Below are 18,862 nucleotides of genomic sequence, written 5' to 3' on the forward strand. Positions count from 1 at the left end.
CTCGAAAACGGAACGAGATCGAGAAAAAAAGTGAATTACAAAGTTGTAGGGCATCATCAATTCAATACAATCGACACCTTGCATACAGAAATGCTATGATATGAAACCGATGACCCCCCCCAAAACATTGAATGCTGGTCACGCATATGACGCTCATGTAACTTTGATGCTCAAAGTGGCCCCCGTCAGCTGCAATGCACATCTGGACTCTGCACAGCATACTGTATCTTGCTGCACGTTGTGCAATATGGTAGGGGACACGTTTGCGCAAGCATCTGTGATACGTCGTCGTAGGTCCTGCAATGTTGGTGGAGGGGTCGCATACACCTGCTGTTTGATGTGACCTCACAGAAAGAAGTCCCATGGGGTCAGGTCAGGTGAGCGTGGAGGTCACTCCACACAGCCTCCATACCCAATGACTTGTAGGAAGGTCTCCATGAGGTATCGCTTCACGTCCGCAGCCTTGTGAGTTTTACACGTTCTAATCATAGCATTTCTGTATGCAAGGTGTCGATTCGTATTGAATTGATGATGCCCTACAACTTTGTAATTCACTTTTCTCTATCTCGTTCGGTTTTCGAGATAAAAATGCTAACTCCGTTGTTTTCCACCAGGTGGCGCTATAGGTGGTTTCATTGCGTAGCGCATGGCTACTTTACTATACCTAGACAACTTCTATGCCTATAGGTGCCGCCGTTCTCAAGTTAATGGCGGTGGACACGGTGTACAGTAATGGCAGGTGGCTGAAAGTGGACAGGATGAACTTTAATGGCTCCTTTGGCTGAACCCCTCCTCCATTTGATCATAGCCATAATCTAAGGAGAGGAGAAGCATTGCAAAATAGCCATTTGGTGGTCCAGATGGCTCACTGAGACACATTTGGCTATCTGTACATGCTAAAGCAGAGGGTGAACGTTAAAGGATCTGTCCCAATTTCTCTACAAAAGAGCCCTCATCCACAGAAATGCCCCGCTTACCTGGCATCAGCCACGAAAGGGAATACCCCATTGTAGAAAAACATGATGGTCAGAACCAAGAGCCAGTAACGTAATGGCAATCTGCGGATGTCCTGCACTCGCTGGAAAGAAAAGAAAAGAAAAAAAAAAAAATAATATTACCTAGAAAAATAAAATCCCAACAACTACTGAATTTACAGTTTAAGCAACCATATACCATAATAATATTATTATTTTTTAGGCCTCCTCAGGAGATTGTACTGGTGTATATATCTAACACAGGCTCAGCTTAAGCCTTAAAGAGTAATTCCCATCTCCAAGATACTATACCAATATGTAGTAGGTGTAATAATTTTAGCAAACACATCAAATTAGAAATGTAGTATAGTTCTTCTGATTCACTATGTCGCTTACCTCATGTGCAGGGCATTGTAGGACCATAGGTATCCATGGTTACAACCACGCATATAGTCAGTTGCTTGATGACCACACAGTCAGTCAGTTGCTTGTGGTCGTAACCATGGATACCCAAGGTCCTGAAATGCCCTGAACACGAGGTAAGTGACATAGTGAATCAGAAGAACTATACTACATTACTAATTTGAGGTATCTGCTGCTGCTACATATTGGGATGTGATCTTGAAGATAGGAATACCCCTTTAACTTCTACAAATATGTGATATAAGGAGGACAACACATCCACATGCTCTAACAAGGCACTCAGACACTATAATGAGGAGCCCACCACTTGGGACCCCCTCGGAGCTTACACACAGGATAGATCTCAATATAGAGGACTTGTGTTGCTCATGTATTACATGGTTAACCATCAACATCAACGGACACAGTGGAATGCAGCAGACGAGTGCATTATATTACTTACCACTTTCTTGGACTCCTCCTGAATTGATCCATCCAGGCCGAGCTGCTTCATTCCCAGTTTATCCAGGATACTGACAGTAATGGCAGATAATAAGCCCAGGACGCACAGTATAGTTCCTACACGGGAAAACATTACATTTTTAATTGGAAAGTTGTTACATAAAAAGGAGATCTTCTAACAAATCACTTTCTAACTGCTATGAATCCAGTGGCCAGGACCCCCACATATTCTGAGAATGAAGGGGCTTCCTCAAGGTCTTTTATCTGCACTGCAGCCACTTGCTGTAATATATCACCATTCTGCGGTCCGGAGTACTGCCTTCCCTTAAATTCCCATAAATGCTGGGGGTCTCACCAGTTAAGAATTCCAGCAATATTCTATCATTGTACCAGATATTTTATTTAATATATAATATTTTAAAATAATAAATAAAAATAAAAAAGAGAATTTTGTTTACTTACCGTAAATTCTTTTTCTTATAGTTCCGACATGGGAGACCCAGACCATGGGACGTCTCAAAGCAGTCCATGGGTGGGAAATAAACAGAAACTGAGAAGTAGGCAAAACCTAACTTCACAAATGGGCGACAGCCGTCCGAAGGATGCGTCTGCCCAAGCTCGCATCTGCCGAAGCATGAGCATGCACTTGGTAGTGCTTCGAAAGGGTGTACAGACTAGACCAAGTGGCAGCCTGACAGACCTGCTGAGCCGTAGCCTGGTGCCTGAAAGCCCAAGAGGCACCGACAGCTCTGGTCGAGTGCGCCTTAATCCCCGGCGGGGGAGGCACCTGAGAACATTGGTAGGCATCGGATATGGCCGACCTAATCCAACGAGCTAGGGTCTGTTTAGAAGCCGAGAGACCCTTGCGCTGACCTGTGGTCAGCACAAAAAGAGAGGTGCACCGCCTAAGAACAGCGGTGCGTGACACATAGATCCGGAGCGTCCGCACCAAATCTAAAGCATGCAACGCTTTCTCAAAGCGATGCACAGGGGCCGAACAAAGGGAAGACAATGAAATGTCCTGGTTAAGGTGGAAAGGAGACACCGCCTTAGGGAGAAGGCCCGGAGTCGGACGGAGAACCACCTTGTCTTGGTGAAAAAAACCAAAAAGGGTGACTCCGAAGAGAGCACAGTCAAATCAGAGACTCTCCTGAGAGAAATTATGGCCACCAGAAAGACCACTTTCTGTGAAAGACGAAACAACGAAACCTCCCTAAGAGGCTCAAAGGGGGGTTTCTGTAAGGCCGTGAGGACCAGATTAAGGTCTCAGGGATCCAGAGGCCGCCGGTAAGGTGGAATGATGTGAGATGCGCCCTGCATGAAGGTGCGCACCTGGGCCAGCCGGGCGATACGCCGCTGGAACAACGCTGACAGAGCCGAGACCTGTCCCTTGAGGGAATTGAGGGACAGTCCTAGCTGCAGACCGGACTGTAGAAAGGACAGGATGGTCGGCAAGGAAAACTGCCAAGGAGCATGGCCGGAAGAACGACACCAGGACAGGAAAATTCTCCAAGTCCTGTGGTAAATCCTGGCCGAGGAAGACTTCCGAGCCTGAGTCATAGTGAAGATGACCTCGGAAGGAATGCCTGAAGCCGTAAGGATTCAGGGCTCAAGAGCCACGCCGTCAATCTGAGAGCCGCAGAATTCTGGCGGAAAACGGACCCTGTGAGAGAAGGTCTGGCCGGTCCGGGAGATGCCACGGCACCTCTACGCGGAAAAAACTGTGGAAAAACAAGCGCATAGGGTCTTACCCCAATATGTGAGGGGTGGGGGTGGGGGAGTAAAACTACTCACCAGATGTAGTTGTGAGAAGCCACAACTACTGTAATCGCATGTATCACACAATCCAAGGCTGCAGCCACCAAAACGGTAGATAACAGAGAGCACAAGAGAGTGGTGTTTAATGCCGCGCCAATAGATCACTTCAGATGATGTTCAGACCAGTGTTACTTTATTGTTTTCCAGGTCAACGCGTTTCTGGGGCATCTGCCCCCTTCATCAGGACCACCAAAGAAACAGATAACATCCAATCGGATTGGATGTTATCTGTTTCTTTGGTGGTCCTGATGAAGGGGGCAGATGCCCCAGAAACGCGTTGACCTGGAAAACAATAAAGTAACACTGGTCTGAACATCATCTGAAGTGATCTATTGGCGCGGCATTAAACACCACTCTCTTGTGCTCTCTGTTACGGCACCTCTACGGACAGACGGAGCAGGTCTGGGAACCAAGCTTGACTGGGCCAGTCTGGGGCGATGAGTACGACCCGACAGCCCTCCATTCTGATCTTGCGCAGGACTCTGGGCAAGAGAGCTAGAGGGGGAAACACGTAGGCCAGACGGAACTGGGACCAATCTTGAACCAGCGCGTCCGCTGCCAAGGCCTGAGGATCGTGGGAGCGAGCCACGTAAACCGGGACCTTGTTATTGTGCCGGGATGCCATTAGATCCACTTCCGGAGTGCCCCGCCTGCGGCAGATTGACCGGAACACTGCCGGATGCAGGGCCCACTCGCCGCTGTCCACGGTTTGACGGCTGAGATAATCTGCCTCCCAGTTTTCTACGCCTGGGATGTGGACTGCGGATATGGTGGACTTGGAGTCCTCCGTCCACTGAAGGATACGTTGAACTTCCAACATTACTAGGCGGCTGCGAGTCCCGCCTTGGTGATTGATGTAGGCAACTGCTGTTGCGTTGTCTGACTGGACTCGAATGTGCCTGCCCGCCAACAGGTGGTGAAAAACTACGAAAGCTAGGAGTACAGCCCTGATTTCCAGCACATTGATCGAGAGGGCTGATTCGGACGGAGTCCAAGTGCCCTGTGCTCGGTGGTGGAGAAACACTGCTCCCCAGCCGGATAGACTGGCATCAGTGGTGAGAATCACCCAGGACGGGGCCAGAAAGGAGCGTCCCTGGGACAGAGAGAGGGGCCGAAGCCACCACTAAAGAGAGCTCCTGGTCTGTGGCGACAGAGCCACCAGCCTGTGCAAGGAAGAGGTCCGCTTGTCCCAACAGCGGAGAATGTCCAGCTGCAGGGGACGCAGATGGAACTGGCAAAGGGAACCGCTTCCATTGACGCCACCATCTGACCCAGCAGCTGATGGAATGACGGCGGAGCCTCAGCAGAGAGCGAACCGCCAGATGAAGGGACTGCTGTTTGACTAAGGGCAGCTTCACAAGTGCCAGTAGAGTCTCGAATTGCATCCCTAGGTACGCAAGGTCCTGGGTCGGGTCAGAGTGGACTTGCAAGCATGGCGAGAGTGAGCGAGACACTCCGCTGACAGTCTGCACTGGATGAAGCCTTGACTAGAAGGTCGTCCAGGGAAGGAATCACTACCAACCCCTGGAGGTGCAGAACCGCAACCACTGCTGCCATGACCTTGTGAATACACGAGGGGCCGTGGCTAACCCGAAGGGGAGAGCCACGAATTGGAAATGTCCCTCTCCGATTACAAAACGTAGCCAACGCTGGTGTGAAACTGCGGTTGGCACAAGCAGAAAGACATCTCTGATGTCGATGGATGCTAAGAAATCTCCTTGGGTCATTGACTGATCGCAGAGATTCCATGCAAAAATGCCGCACCTGACATGCTTGTTGAGAAGCTTGAGATCCAGGTCGGAAAGCACCGTCCTTTTCGGGGCTAGGAAGAGATTTGAGTAGAAATCTCAGAACCGTTCCCAGTCGGGAACTGGTACAATTACTCCATTGGCCTGCAAGAATGCCACGGCCTGTGAGAAGGCGGCGGCCTTGGAGCAGGGGGGAGTTGACAGAAAAAATCTGTTTGGCGGGCTGGATAGAATTCTATTCTGTAGCCGTGGGAGATGGTAACCCACACCCACTGATCGAAGACGTGTTGAAACCACACGTCGTCCAAGAGGGAGAGCCTGCCACCGACCAAGGACGAGAGGAGGCTGCCTTGGTGGCCGCAGCTCCTGCGGACTTCTGAGGACGCGGCTTCATGCGCCAGTTGGTTTACGGACCTTGGCTGAGTTAGTGGATGAGGCCGAGGGCTTAGAGGACGACCAGTTAGAGGAACGAAAGGAACGAAACCTCGACTGGTTCCTGCCCTGGAGAGGTTTCCTGGGTTTGTGGCATGGAAGTACTCTTCCTGCCAAAAAACTTCCTTAATAATTTCATCCAGTTGTTCACCGAATAGACTGGTCCCAGCAAAAGGGAGCCCAGCAAGGAACTTCTTAAGAAGCATCTGCCTTCCACTCTCGAAGCCACAGGAGCCTGCGGATAGCGAGGGAAGTAGCCGAGGCCACCGCAGTGCGGTGACAGTCTCCAGCATGGCAGACATGGCATAGGATGAAAAGACTGAAGCCTGGAAGTTAAGGCAACCATTTCGGGCATAAAGTCCCTGGTGAGGGAATGCATCTCCTCCAGAGAAGCAGAGATGGCTTTGAGAGCCCGCACTGCTGCAAAAGATGGGGAGAACGAGGCCCCTGCCGCCTCATATATAGATTTGGCCAGAAGGACAACCTGGCGGACAGTGGGATCCTTAGAGAGGTGCCGTCAGCCACTGATACAACTGTCCGGGCTGAAAGCCTAGACACCGGAGGGTCCACCCTTGGTGAATGAGCCCACTCCTTGACCACCACTGGTGGAAGGGGGAAACAGTCATCAGAACCACGCTTTGGGAAGCGTCTGTCAGGACAGGCTCTGGGCTTGGTCACAGTGGGCTGACAAACTGGAGTGGATAAGGAACACACTCCTTGTTCTCTTAAGGTATACTGATGCCTTTCTACCAGAGTGGAATGCACCCCTGATACAGGCGGCTTGAGGTTCAGTACAAATATAATGGACGCAATCAAATCATTAGCATCTGCGTCACCTTCGGACAGATCAATGTACATGAAGTAGCGTCCGAGCCCCTAGTAAAAGCATCCTCCTCGTCCTGCGAGTCGGCTCGTGAATCAGAGCTGCGGGACGAGAAAGGAAAGGGGACCCTGCGACTCCATTTTAGGAGGACGGGGACTGAGACCAGATGAAGAATCCTCTGAGCTTTGCTGAGCGAGCCGTAGCAGCAGAAGCGCCCTGAGAAGGGGGCTGATGCATGCTCAGCAGTGTCCGGGACAGCTGTCCCCTGGAGAGAGGGATTCTACCCAAACCGGGGGATCAGCCACCGGAGCCGGAGCAGCTGGAGGGACCACTGATGAGCATCCAGGCTGAGGGACCACTATGTTAGAGCAAGCATCACAATGTGGTTATGTGCTCGGTACAGGCAGTACGAGCCTACATGCAGTGCATAATAAGAACAGCCTTGCAGCCTTGCTCTGATGTGAGACATGCTGCAGAAGTGGGGGCTCTTGTCCAGAATGACCCCCAGCAGAGTATACAGAGTATATAAGCAGCTGCACAACCGGAGGTTGTGGCTTGCCAGACCGTTTACATAGAGACATCTGTGCCCTCCAGATCCCCCAGCCCAGGCCCCCATTTGTCACAATGTGGTTATGCAGACATTGAGAACGCTGAGAAAATGGCGCCGGAGCGAGGAGAGGGGGCGGGGCCTACTCTGAGAGCTGGATCCGGAGGGCAAATGAGGTATACAGGGGAGGGAATCTTTCCTCAGTGAGGAGTGTCCGTTCCCTGTGCTGAACAGCCGCTGGGCGGAGCCGCACTGTCCCTCTGCATGACTGACATGCAGGGGCAGTGAAATCTAAACTAGGCCTCAGGCGAAGCCGGGGCCTAGATTTAAACATGCGGCCAGCGTGCAGGCACCATCGGCGCGGTTCTCCAGTGAAAACTGGAGAACCGGCCGGAAATGTTAACACAGTCATATAACACACTCTCCCCAATATATAAAGTACAAGGGACCCCTGGAAAGACCACTGTCTGTGGTAATAACGTCTCAGTACTTAGCTTGTGAGACGCAGGTGCCAGGTCCCTGGGAGGTGAGCGCTCCGTCCGGCAGGATCCTGAAAAGGGCTGCGGATGGAGACCGGTCTCCTGCAAAGCAGTGAGAACCGTGATGGCTCCCACTTCAAGCCAGAGCCCGAGGGATGGTGAAGGAGCGCGGCATGTGAAGGCTCCAGCCTTGTAAAATCAACCTTAACAGCACCGCCGACACAGTGGGGTGAGAAGGGACATGCCGGGAGTCCAGATTGGACCCGCTTTTCTTCCAAATCTTTGAAATCAAAAATCAGAGGATGCATGTGTGTGTGTGTGACCTCCTGAACACAAAGCATTGAACTGGTTGGATTTGTCATCCGGGGAGTGTATATGCTCGGAGGGAGGAGCTACACTTTTAGTGTAGTACTTTGTGTGTCCTCCGGAGGCAGAAGCTATACACCCATGGTCTGGGTCTCCCATAAGGAACGATGAAGAAATACATACATAAATAGTTTAAATAAAATAATATAAAATATGTATCAGAAGTTAAAGAAGGGAATTTTGTTTACTTACCGTAAATTCCTTTTCTTCTAGCTCCAATTGGGAGACCCAGACAATTGGGTGTATAGCTATTGCCTCTGGAGGCCACACAAAGTATTACACTTAAAAGTGTAAGGCCCCTCCCCTTCTGGCTATACACCCCCAGTGGGATCACTGGCTCACCAGTTTTAGTGCCAAAGCAAGAAGGAGGAAAGCCAATAACTGGTTTAAAGACCAATTCAATCCGAGGAAACATCGGAGAACTGAACCATACCACATGAACAACATGTGTACCCGAAAAAACAGAAAAACCCCGAGAAAACAGGGCGGGTGCTGGGTCTCCCAATTGGAGCTAGAAGAAAAGGAATTTACGGTAAGTAAACAAAATTCCCTTCTTCTTTGTCGCTCCATTGGGAGACCCAGACAATTGGGATGTCCAAAAGCAATCCCTGGGTGGGTAAAAGAATACCTCATGATAGGGCCGTCAAACGGCCCTCTCCTACAGGTGGCCAACCGCCGCCTGAATGACTTATCTACCTAGGCTGGCGTCTGCCGAAGCGTAGGTATGCATCTGATAATGCTTGGTAAAAGTAAGTAGACTCGACCAGGTGGGTGCCTGACACACCTGCTGAGCCGTAGCCTGGTGCCGTAATGCCCAGGATGCACCCACGGCTCTGGTAGAATGGGCCTTCGGCCTTGAGAGAACCAGAAGCCCAGTAGAACTGTAGGTTTCAAGAATTGGTTCCTCGAGCCCCCGAGCAAGGGTGGATCTGGAAGCTTGCGACTGTTTACGCCGACCAGCGACAAGGACAAAGAGTGCATCCGGGTGGCGCAGGAGCGCCATGCGGGAAGTAGAACCTGAGTGCTCTCACCAGAACCAACAGATGCAAATCTTTCTGAAATTGATGGACTGGACGAGGACACAAAGAAGGTGAGGTGATATCCTGATTGATATGAAAATGGGATACCACCTTAGGGAGAAATTCCGGAACCGGACGCAGAACTACCCTGTCCTGGTGAAGGACCAGGAAGGGAGTTTGTATGAGAGCGTTGCTAGCTCGGAAACTCTCCTAAGAGACGAGACCGTTACTAGAAGGCCACTTCCCGTGAAAAACGGGAAGGGAGACATCCTTCAAAGGCTCGAAAGGCGGCATCTGGAGAGCAATTAGAACCTTGTTCAGATCTCAGGGCTCTAACGGCCGCTTGTACGGAGTGCTGAGAAGACAAACTCCCCGTAGGAACGTGCGTACCTGAGGAAGTCGTCGTTTCTGAAAAAATACAGATAGCGCTGAGACTTGTCCCTAAAGGGAACTGAGCGACAACCCATTTTCCTACCTAGATTGCAGGAAGGAAGGAAACATAGACGATGCAACCGGCCAGGGAGAAACACCCTGCGCCGAGCACCGAGATAAGAACATCTTCCACGTCCTGTGGTCAATCTTGGCGGACGTTGGTATGCTAGCCTGTCTCATGGTGGCAACCACGTCCTGAGGTAATCCTGACGACACTAGGTTCCAGGACTCAATGCCACACCATCCGGTTGAGGGCCGTAGAATTCAAATGGAAGAATGGCCCTTGAGACAGCCAGTCTGATTGGTCTGGTAGTGCCCCCGGTTAGCCTACCGTGAGGCACCACAGAACCGAGTACCACAACATCCTCGGCCAATTTGTAGCGACGAGGATGGCGCGGCCGCAGTCGGTCTTGATCTAGCGCAGTACTCTGGGCAACAATGCCAGAGGTGGCACCTAAGGTAGCTGGAACTGCGACCAATGCTGAACTAAGGCGTTTGCCGCCAGAGCTCGATGATTGTGAAACCGTGCCATGAAGCTGGCACATTGTTGTTGTGCCGTGACGCCATTAGATCGACGTCCGGCCTCTGTCAGCGGCGCCAGATCTCCTGAAACCCGTCCGGGTGAGGAGACCATACTCTTTCGGCCACACCTCAGCGACTTAGGAAGTCAGCTTCCTAGTTTCCACACTTGGGATGTGAATTGTGGATATGGTGGATGCCGTGTCTTCCACCCACATCAGAACCTGCCGGACTTCCTGGAAGGCTTGCCGGTTGCGCGTTCTTCCTTGGTGGTTGATGTATGCCACCGCTGTGGAGCTGTCCGACTGAAGTCGGATATGCTTGCTTTCCAGCCGCTGTTGGAAGGATTGTAGGGCAAGATACACTGCTCTGTGTTCAAGAACATTGATCTGAAGAGTGGACTCTTGCTGAGTCCACGTACCCTGAGCGCTGTAGTGGAGAAAAACTGCTCCCCACCCTGATAGACTCGCGTCTGTCGTAACTATCGCCCAGGACGGGGATAGGAAGGACCTTCTTTTTGACCAAGAGGTGAGAAGAAGCCACCACCGTAGAGATTCCTTGGCCGCCTGAGAAAGAACGACGACTCTGTTGAGGGACGTCGACTCCTCGTCCCATTGGCGGAGAATGTCCCATTGTAGTGGACGCAGTAAAACTGCGCGAAAGGAACTGCCTCCATTGCTACCATCTTACGTAGGAAGTGCATGAGGCGTCTCAATGTGTGCGACTGGTTCTTAAAGAAGAGCTTGCAGCCCGTAGTGAATGCTGTTTGTCTAGCGGCAGCTTCACTATCGCTGAGAGAGTAAGAAACTCTATGCCTAGATATGTTATCGATAGGGTCGGGGTCGGATCTGACTTTAAAAAGTTGATGATCCACCCAAAACTCTAGAGAGTCTCCAGCGCAACGTTCGGGCAGCGTTGGCATGTTTCCTAAGAGAGTGCCTTGACAAGTAGATCGTCTAAATACGGGACCACAGAGTGACCCTGAGAGTGCAGGACTGTGACTACTGCTGCCCTGACCTTGGCGAAGACCAGTTGGACTGTCGCTAGCCGGAAGGTAGAGCTACGAACAGAGGGTGTTCGTCTCCTATAACGAAGCGTAGAAACGCTAGTGCTCTGGATCAATCGGCACGTGTGGATAAGCATCCTTGATGCCTAATGATGCTAGGAAATATCCTTGGGACCTTGAGGCGATGACATGGCGGAGGGATTCCATCCGGAACCGCCTGGTGTCCACGAGCTTGCTGAGCATTTTTAGATCCAGAACGGGACGGAACGGCCCGTTGTTATAGGTACCGCAAAGAATTTGGGGTAAAAACCGTGACCTTGTTCCTGAAGAGGAACGGGGGTCATCACTCTTTCTGCCTATAGAGTGCACCCTGTTTGCAGAAGAGCAGCGGCCCGGCCGGGAGGTGGAGAAATTCTGAAGAATCGAGTTGGAGGACGAGAAGTGAGCTCTATCCTGTACCCGTGAGACAGAATGTCTCACACTCAATGGTCATTGACCTATGGCAGCTAAATATCGCCAAGGCGGGAGAGCCTGCTACCGACCGAGGCCGCAAGTCATGAGGAAGCCGCCTTGGAAGCGGGTTTTCAGACTGTCGCTTTTTTGGGCGAGACTGAGCCCGCTAAGAATCTTAGCTCCTCTGATCCTTTTGAGTCCACATTGGACGAGGAAAAATGGGACCTGCCCGAGCCTCGAAAAGGCCGAAAACCCCGACTGCCTCTTGCTCTGTTGGGGTTTGTTGTGTCCGGGCTGAGGAAAGGATGAATCCTTACCCCTGGACTGTTTGATGGTTACATCCAACGCTCACCAAACAGTCGGTCAGCAGAAAAAGGCAACTGGTTAGGCAACCTTTTTTGGAAGCAGAATCTGCCTTCCATTCACTTAACGAGCAGACCAGGCTCTGCTTAAAAACACGGAGTAGCGGAGGCTACCGCCGCACGGTTCGCAGAGTCCAGGACAACCTGAATCGCGTAAGAAACAAATGCAGACATTTGAGAGGTTAAGGATGCCACCTGCGGCACAGATGTACGTGTAACCGTGTCAATCTGTGTAAGACAAGCTGAAATAGCTTGGAGTGCCCCAAGGGAGAGAATGCCGGAGCCAACGGTGCGCCGACAGCCTCATAGATGGCTTTCGACCAGAGATCCATCTGTCTGTCAGTGGCATCTTTGAGTTTGCAGTTCCATCTCCCACTGCAACTATGGATCTAGCTACAAGCCTGGAGATTGGAGGATGCCGCTCGGGACATTGGGTCCAGTCCTTGACCAAGTCAGGGGACAGGGATAACGTGTATCCTAAGCCGTTTGGAGAAGCGCATATCTGGATAAGCGTGGTGTTCCTGGACTGCCTCTCTGAAGGCAGAGTGGTCCAGAAAAATACGTGAAGCTGACTCCTCCACTGGAGGAGCTGTGAGAAATAACCCACATTCTATAGATGGACGCTATAAGATTATTTACTATGGCGTCACAATCAGGTGTATCCAGATTGAGAGCGGTCTCAGGATCAGAATCCTGAGCCGCTACTTCCGCCTCATTACACAGCGAGTCCTTCTGTTAGGACCCTGATGAAACCGAGGCCGCTCATAGCGAGCCCACTTAGGCTGTCTGGGACTGACGTCCGTGCAGAGCCGGACTCTGGGATGCGTGTGACATTCCCGGAGCTGTTAGTTATTCACACTGAGGGGGGCCATGGATCAATGATTCAACAGTGCCCATATTGTGAGAGACATGTCCGGACTGCTAGGCTTCTAGTATCATAGCCATAGTCTCAGAAAAACTGTCAGTAAATACTGCAGACACCGTCCTCATCCCCTGGCCATTAGTGCATACAATGGGAGTCTATGTACCTGCCGGCCGTATAGCCGTACATGCTGTACCAGCTGTATAGAAAAACATGTGGTTCTGCACCTTTGTTTTACACAGAGAATATGCTGATAACTCCTCCGCATAATCCAGGAGGGTATATACAACGTGCGACCAAACAGTGCAATGTATATAGTACAAGCATATCTATAAGTGCACTTCTGCACTAGTGGGGTTAGCACCACAGGTGCTGCTTAACGCCTGTTACAGCGATTGTGTGACTATCAGAATGCCAGGGTCTTCCACACTTGTCTCTGTATCGTACAGAAACTGACACTAATGGCTGCCGGTGTCCTTGTAGAGAAGGAAGCCGTGGGCGTGCCTGAGAAAGTGCGGGAATCCGGATTCACAGTGCACACAGTGAGAGGGGTGGAGTATGCAAAACATACTCCAGCTCTCAGCTCTGCTCTATGCAGCGTCACGCCCCTACCCTGACTGTCAGGGCTGTGGGCGGTAACGAAGGGAGACTAGGCCCAGAAGCCGGGGACTCGAGTTAACAGCGCGGCCGCCGTAAAAGCGCGGGCCGCGCTGAAGTCCCCGGCGCACCACAAGTGCCAGCCGCGCCGCAGTTCCAGCGGCCGGCGCGACCGATTCATAGAAGTGGCCAGCGTCCCGCCCCTCTCCTGACTGGCAGGTCTGGGGGCGGGAACGAACGGAAGCAGGCCGCAAAAGCCGGGGACTCTAGTTATCAGCGCGGCCGCCGTAAAAGCGCGGGCCGCGCTGAAGTCCCCGGCGCACCACAAGTGCCAGCCGCGCCGCTGCCAGCGGCCGGCGCGACCGATTCCTGGAAGTGGCCAGCGTCCCGCCCCTCTCCTGACTGGCAGGTCTGGGGGCGGGAACGAACGGAAGCAGGCCGCAAAAGCCGGGGACTCTAGTTATCAGCGCGGCCGCCGTAAAAGCGCAGGCCGCGCTGAAGTCCCCGGCGCACTACAAGTGCCAGCCGCGCCGCAGTCCCAGCGGCCGGCGCGACCAATTCCCATAAGTGAGCCTGCTTCAGCAAAGCTGAATGAGGCCATGGCACAGGCGCCGCAGCGCTGATGTCCCCCGGCGCACTACAACACCCAGCATGCTGCGGTGTGAGCGCCAAATGCACGGGGACACAGAGTACCTTGAGGAAGCAGGGCCATGTCCCTGATGTACTCCGCTCCATCCAGCATCTTCTCCAGGGGCTGTAGATGGAGCACGGTCTCAGTGCCTGGAGACCGGTAAATCCCACTTCACCCAGAGCCCTGTAAAAAGGGATGGGGAAGGAATCAGCATGTGGGCTCCTGCCGCCGTACCCGCAATGGGTACCTCAACCTTACAAACACCTCCGACATACAGTGGGGTGAGAAGGGAGCATGCTGGGGACACTATATGTGTCCTCTTTTCTTCCATCCGACATAGTCAGCAGCTGCTGCTGACTAAAAAGTGGAGCTATGCGTGGATGTGTTGCCTCCTTCGCACAAAGCACAAAACTGGTGAGCCAGTGATCCCACTGGGGGTGTATAGCCAGAAGGGGAGGGGCCTTACACTTTTAAGTGTAATACTTTGTGTGGCCTCCAGAGGCAATAGCTATACACCCAATTGTCTGGGTCTCCCAATGGAGCGACAAAGAAAAGGGATTTTCCCAAATTCTAAAGTTCTCCCATCCATAGGAAAGGGGATTATGTGCTGATCTATCCCTTGTCATCCCGAGAATGTGGCTTTGCAGAATTCCAGTCTCGTATGGAAGGACACAAACTCAGTCCATTGTCAATGAGACTGCGGAAAAAATCCGATCATTGCACTCAACTTACCCTGGCAAAATCAAAGACCATGAACGAAGCAGAGATCTAGCATGATCACTGTGGATTCATTTGAGATTTGGCTTTGGACTGGTGGAGTCTCAGCAATCAGCAAGTTATCCCATGTCAGATGGATGGTTGATATCGTGTGATTTTGGAAAAACCTCCTTTAAAAGGATAAACTGGAAACCGGCATAGCTGTATTTGCCACTTCCCACAGTACCATCAACATATTTGACAGCCTGGTTACTAGGGACATTTAGCCTAGCAACCAGCCTTGTCAACTGGCTGCTAACCCGTTTTATAGAATATAGGTGAAGATCTGCTAACTCATCAGAAGTCATCTAAATCTCATTGACACCCATTTATTTCTAACCCCTGCCCCAACAGGGGTGACTCACCTCCCCAAAGCGTCCACTGGATTCCAAAGTGATCTTCGAACCGCCGAGTGAGGAAGAAATTGAGAACACTGCCCAACCTGGAGAAGGACAGGGTCAGCCCAAACGCCAGAGCCAGCTCCTTCCCTTTAAACCAGAAGGCGGTGATCCGGTTCTGTACGACTGCAGAACGCAACGGTTGGGGGGGTAAAGAATATACAGGACGCAATGAGCAGATTTATCAAAACTGGTGCAAAAAAATAAAAAGGAACAGTTACTCATAGCAACCAATCTCCCTCCTTTTATTTTCCTAAGGACCTCTTAAAAAAATATATAAATAAAAAAAAATAAACCAACAAACACAAAAAAACAACTAGGTGCTGAAAGGCGATTGGTTGCCAGGGATAACTACAGCAGGAAAACACAGAACGTCTTACTTGTCAGTGATCCGTTCCCCGAGCCGAACAACAGGCGCCCTGTTAACATCAGCGGCAGCAGGTAGGGACTTCCTTTGAAATGTGACCCCAAGGCAAATATGGAGGAACCCACAACCGTCAGTGAGGAAAACAGGAACAGGCCGACTGCAAGAAACTCAAATATGTTGTTATTTACAGGATGAAGATGCCCCAATAATTAAAAACACAGAATAAAAGAAAAAAGGAACTTTGCAAATAGTCCTGTAATACAGCAAACTAAAAAGAAGACTTTACAGAGTTAAAAAAAGCGGTCCAGATTTTAACAGCGCCACCCCTGACCATGGGTTGTGTCTGGTATTGCAACCCAGTCCCATAGAAGTAAATGGAGTTGAGCGGCTAAACCAAGTACAACTCTGGAAAATGTCTTAAACCCAGCTTCCTCCCCACGATCTCTTAAGTCGCAATGGGAGCTGGTATATAGTAAAAGGGGGAATTGTATAATGCCAACTACACCTGCCTTGAACACAACTTCTGCAATCGCTGTTTAACAACTTAAATGCCACCATCAGAGATTTGACAGGGATATTTAAGTGACGCAATCCCCAGGAACATCACTGGGCATCATAGGAGAGCATTACTTGTACTATATGATATGTAGGGGACCTGCAGCACATAGTACTCAAACAATCGCAGGTGTAAGCAAAAGGTAAAAACAAAAGAGACAAAAAAAAAAAACCAAAAAACAAAAAAAAAAAAAATATATGTCACACACACCACACTTTTTTATTATTGAGATATATTATTGAGATATTATATATCTCAATTGAATTTGCCTCCCCCTTTTCCAACTCCGATTAAAATATTAAACTATTTAATCCTTAAAAAGGTAAAAACATAAGAAAAAAAAAACCCAAAAAACAAAACAAAAACATAAAAACACCGGAATTGGCGTCTATTTGATCATCGCATAACAATGCAATAAAAAGTGATCAAAAACACTATGTATCCCAAAATAGTAGCCAGAAAAAAATAAGATTTGTTTTGCCTTTTTCCATTGATGGAGCTGTTAGGGCTTGTTTGTTGCGTGGTGAGCTGACCTTTTATGGCTACTATTTTGAGGTACATATAGGGTTTTGATCACTTTTTAGTTCACTGTTATGTGATGATCAAATAGACGCCAACTCCGGTGTTTTTATGTTTGTTTTTTTTCTTTATGTTTTACCTTTTTAAGGATTAAATAGCTTAATATTTTAACAGATCGGACTTGGAAAAAGGGAGGCAAATTCAATATCGATCTACCGTATCTAGAATTTTTTTTATTTTTGCATTAATGTAATTGTGCTGACATGGAGAATCATGTTGCCAGATCGCTGAACAGAATTAAACCCAGTTGCAGAATTGCATAGGTTTTGTTTTTTGTTCCATACCACCTAAAAAAAATTTCCAAAGCATGAAAATAAAAATTGCCTGCATTAATGAGCTGTTAAAAAAAATTAATAAATAAATAAATAAATAAAAATCCTTTACTCACATCTGTTCCCCAGTTTGTCGATGAGGAATCCAGCCAAAATAACCACCAAGGCGTTCCTAAAGGGGAAAATCAAGATGATCATATGTGCAGCAGAAATATTCTGAATTTAATTTTTTTTTTTAAGTTTTTGATCTTGGCTATAAGTCAGAGAATACATTTTTTTTCAATAATAAAAAAAGAAAAAAAAAAAAAACCATTGAAACACAAATGCAGAAGGTTTATATTGCTGCATTGCATGCGTGCAAAGTTAATAGCGTCACATTTTGGCTACATGCGCACGCTGCTTCTTTTTCGTGTTCACAAACTGCAGCCAAAACTGCACCTTGTCAGAGAGAGCCTGGAAATGTCACAAAAAAGTAGGTGCTTTTTTGGTGCATTTTTGCTGCTTTTTTGGTGCGTTTTTGGCTGCAGTTTTGTCAACAATTGTTTCATGTATTTTTCAGTTCAAACAAGCCCATAAAGCTTGTTGAATTGAAAAAAAAAAAAATAGAAATAAATAAATAATTAAAAAAAACTGGCGTGCGGTCCCCCCCAATTTTAATGCCAGCCAGATAAAGCCATACGGCTGCAGGCTGGTATTCTCAGGATGGGGAGCTCCACGTTATGGGGAGCCCCCCAGCCTAACAATATCAGTCAGCAGCCGCCCAGAATGGCCGCATACATTAGATGCGACAGTTCTGGGACTGTACCCGGCTATTCCCGATTTGCCCTGGTGCGTTGGCAAATCGGGGTAATAAGGAGTTATTGGCAGCCCATAGATGCCAATAACTCCTAGATTAATCATGTCAGGCGTCTATGAGACACCTTCCATGATTAATCTGTAGATTACAGTAAATAAACACACACCCGAAAAATCCTTTATTAGAAATAAAAAACACAAACACATTCCCTCATTACCAATTTATTAACCCCGACAAAGCCCTCCATGTCCGGCGTAATCCAGCATGCTCCAGCGTCGCATCCAGCTCTGCTGCATGGAGGTGACCGGAGAAGCAGCAGACACCGCCGCTCCGGTCACCTCCATGCAGCTAATGAAGACAGCCGCGCGATCAGCTGAGCTGTCATCGAGGTTACCCGCGGCCACCGCTGAATCCAGCGGTGGCCGCGAGTAACCTCAGTGACAGCTCAGCTGATCGCGCTACTGCGTGGAGCTGACAGGAGCGTGGAGCTGACAGGAGCGTGGAGCTGACAGGAGCGTGGAGGACGGGACTTTCAGCGGCGGCGGCAGTGAGAGGGGTCCATCATCTCCCCTGTGCGTGCACGCTGGGGACAGTGGTACTTCGGGGAACACGTGGAGGACGGGACTATCAGCCGCGGCAGCAGCGAGAGGGAAAAATCAATGTTTTCAGCTGCCAATGTTCATCCCCCTCTCGCTGCCGCTGCTGATAGTTCCCGTCCTCCACATCATCTCCCCTGGGGACAGCGGTACTTCGGAGAACACGTGGAGGACGGGACGGGACCACTTGCCTGACCTCACTTCCTGACAAATCACCTGCGTTTTTGGTACCAAAAACGCAGGTAAAAGGCAGGTAAAATGCACCACTTGTGATTAGCATGCATTTTTCCTGCGTTTTTGATGCCCTCATTGATTTCAATGGGTGACAAATGTTGACAAAAACGCAGGAAGAATGAACATGCTGCATTTTTTTTGTCACAAACTTGACAAAAAAAACGCTGACAAAAACTGCAATGTGCGCACAGCAAATCTGACTTCTCATAGACTTTGCTGGGAAGTCAAATGTCAGAAAGTTCTGCTGACAAAACTGCAGCCAAAAAAGCAGCAAAAAAGCAGCAAAAAAAGCAGCGTGCGCATGTAGCCTTTGCGTGACTTGTGCACATCATCATCACGGGGTGCAGGCGTTGAAAACAGCCGGTACGATGTAATA

General features: G+C 49.7%; 1 protein-coding gene across 1 annotated transcript in view; it reads right to left on the minus strand.

Moving 5' to 3' along the window:
* Window positions 1–18,862, minus strand: part of LOC142245509 (lysosomal dipeptide transporter MFSD1-like) — a 50,273-nt gene that overhangs the window by 13,382 nt on the left and 18,029 nt on the right. Inside the window, exons 4-8 of the mRNA XM_075318265.1 lie at window positions 16,977–17,032; window positions 15,467–15,610; window positions 15,054–15,212; window positions 1,840–1,955; window positions 978–1,078 (exon numbers count right to left, since the gene is read on the minus strand). Coding sequence (XP_075174380.1) covers window positions 978–1,078; window positions 1,840–1,955; window positions 15,054–15,212; window positions 15,467–15,610; window positions 16,977–17,032 — 576 coding nt within the window. The remainder of the gene's footprint in view (window positions 1–977; window positions 1,079–1,839; window positions 1,956–15,053; window positions 15,213–15,466; window positions 15,611–16,976; window positions 17,033–18,862) is intronic.

This window comes from Anomaloglossus baeobatrachus, chromosome 7 (genome assembly GCF_048569485.1).
Source record: "Anomaloglossus baeobatrachus isolate aAnoBae1 chromosome 7, aAnoBae1.hap1, whole genome shotgun sequence".
Classification (NCBI taxonomy): Eukaryota; Metazoa; Chordata; class Amphibia; order Anura; family Aromobatidae; genus Anomaloglossus; species Anomaloglossus baeobatrachus.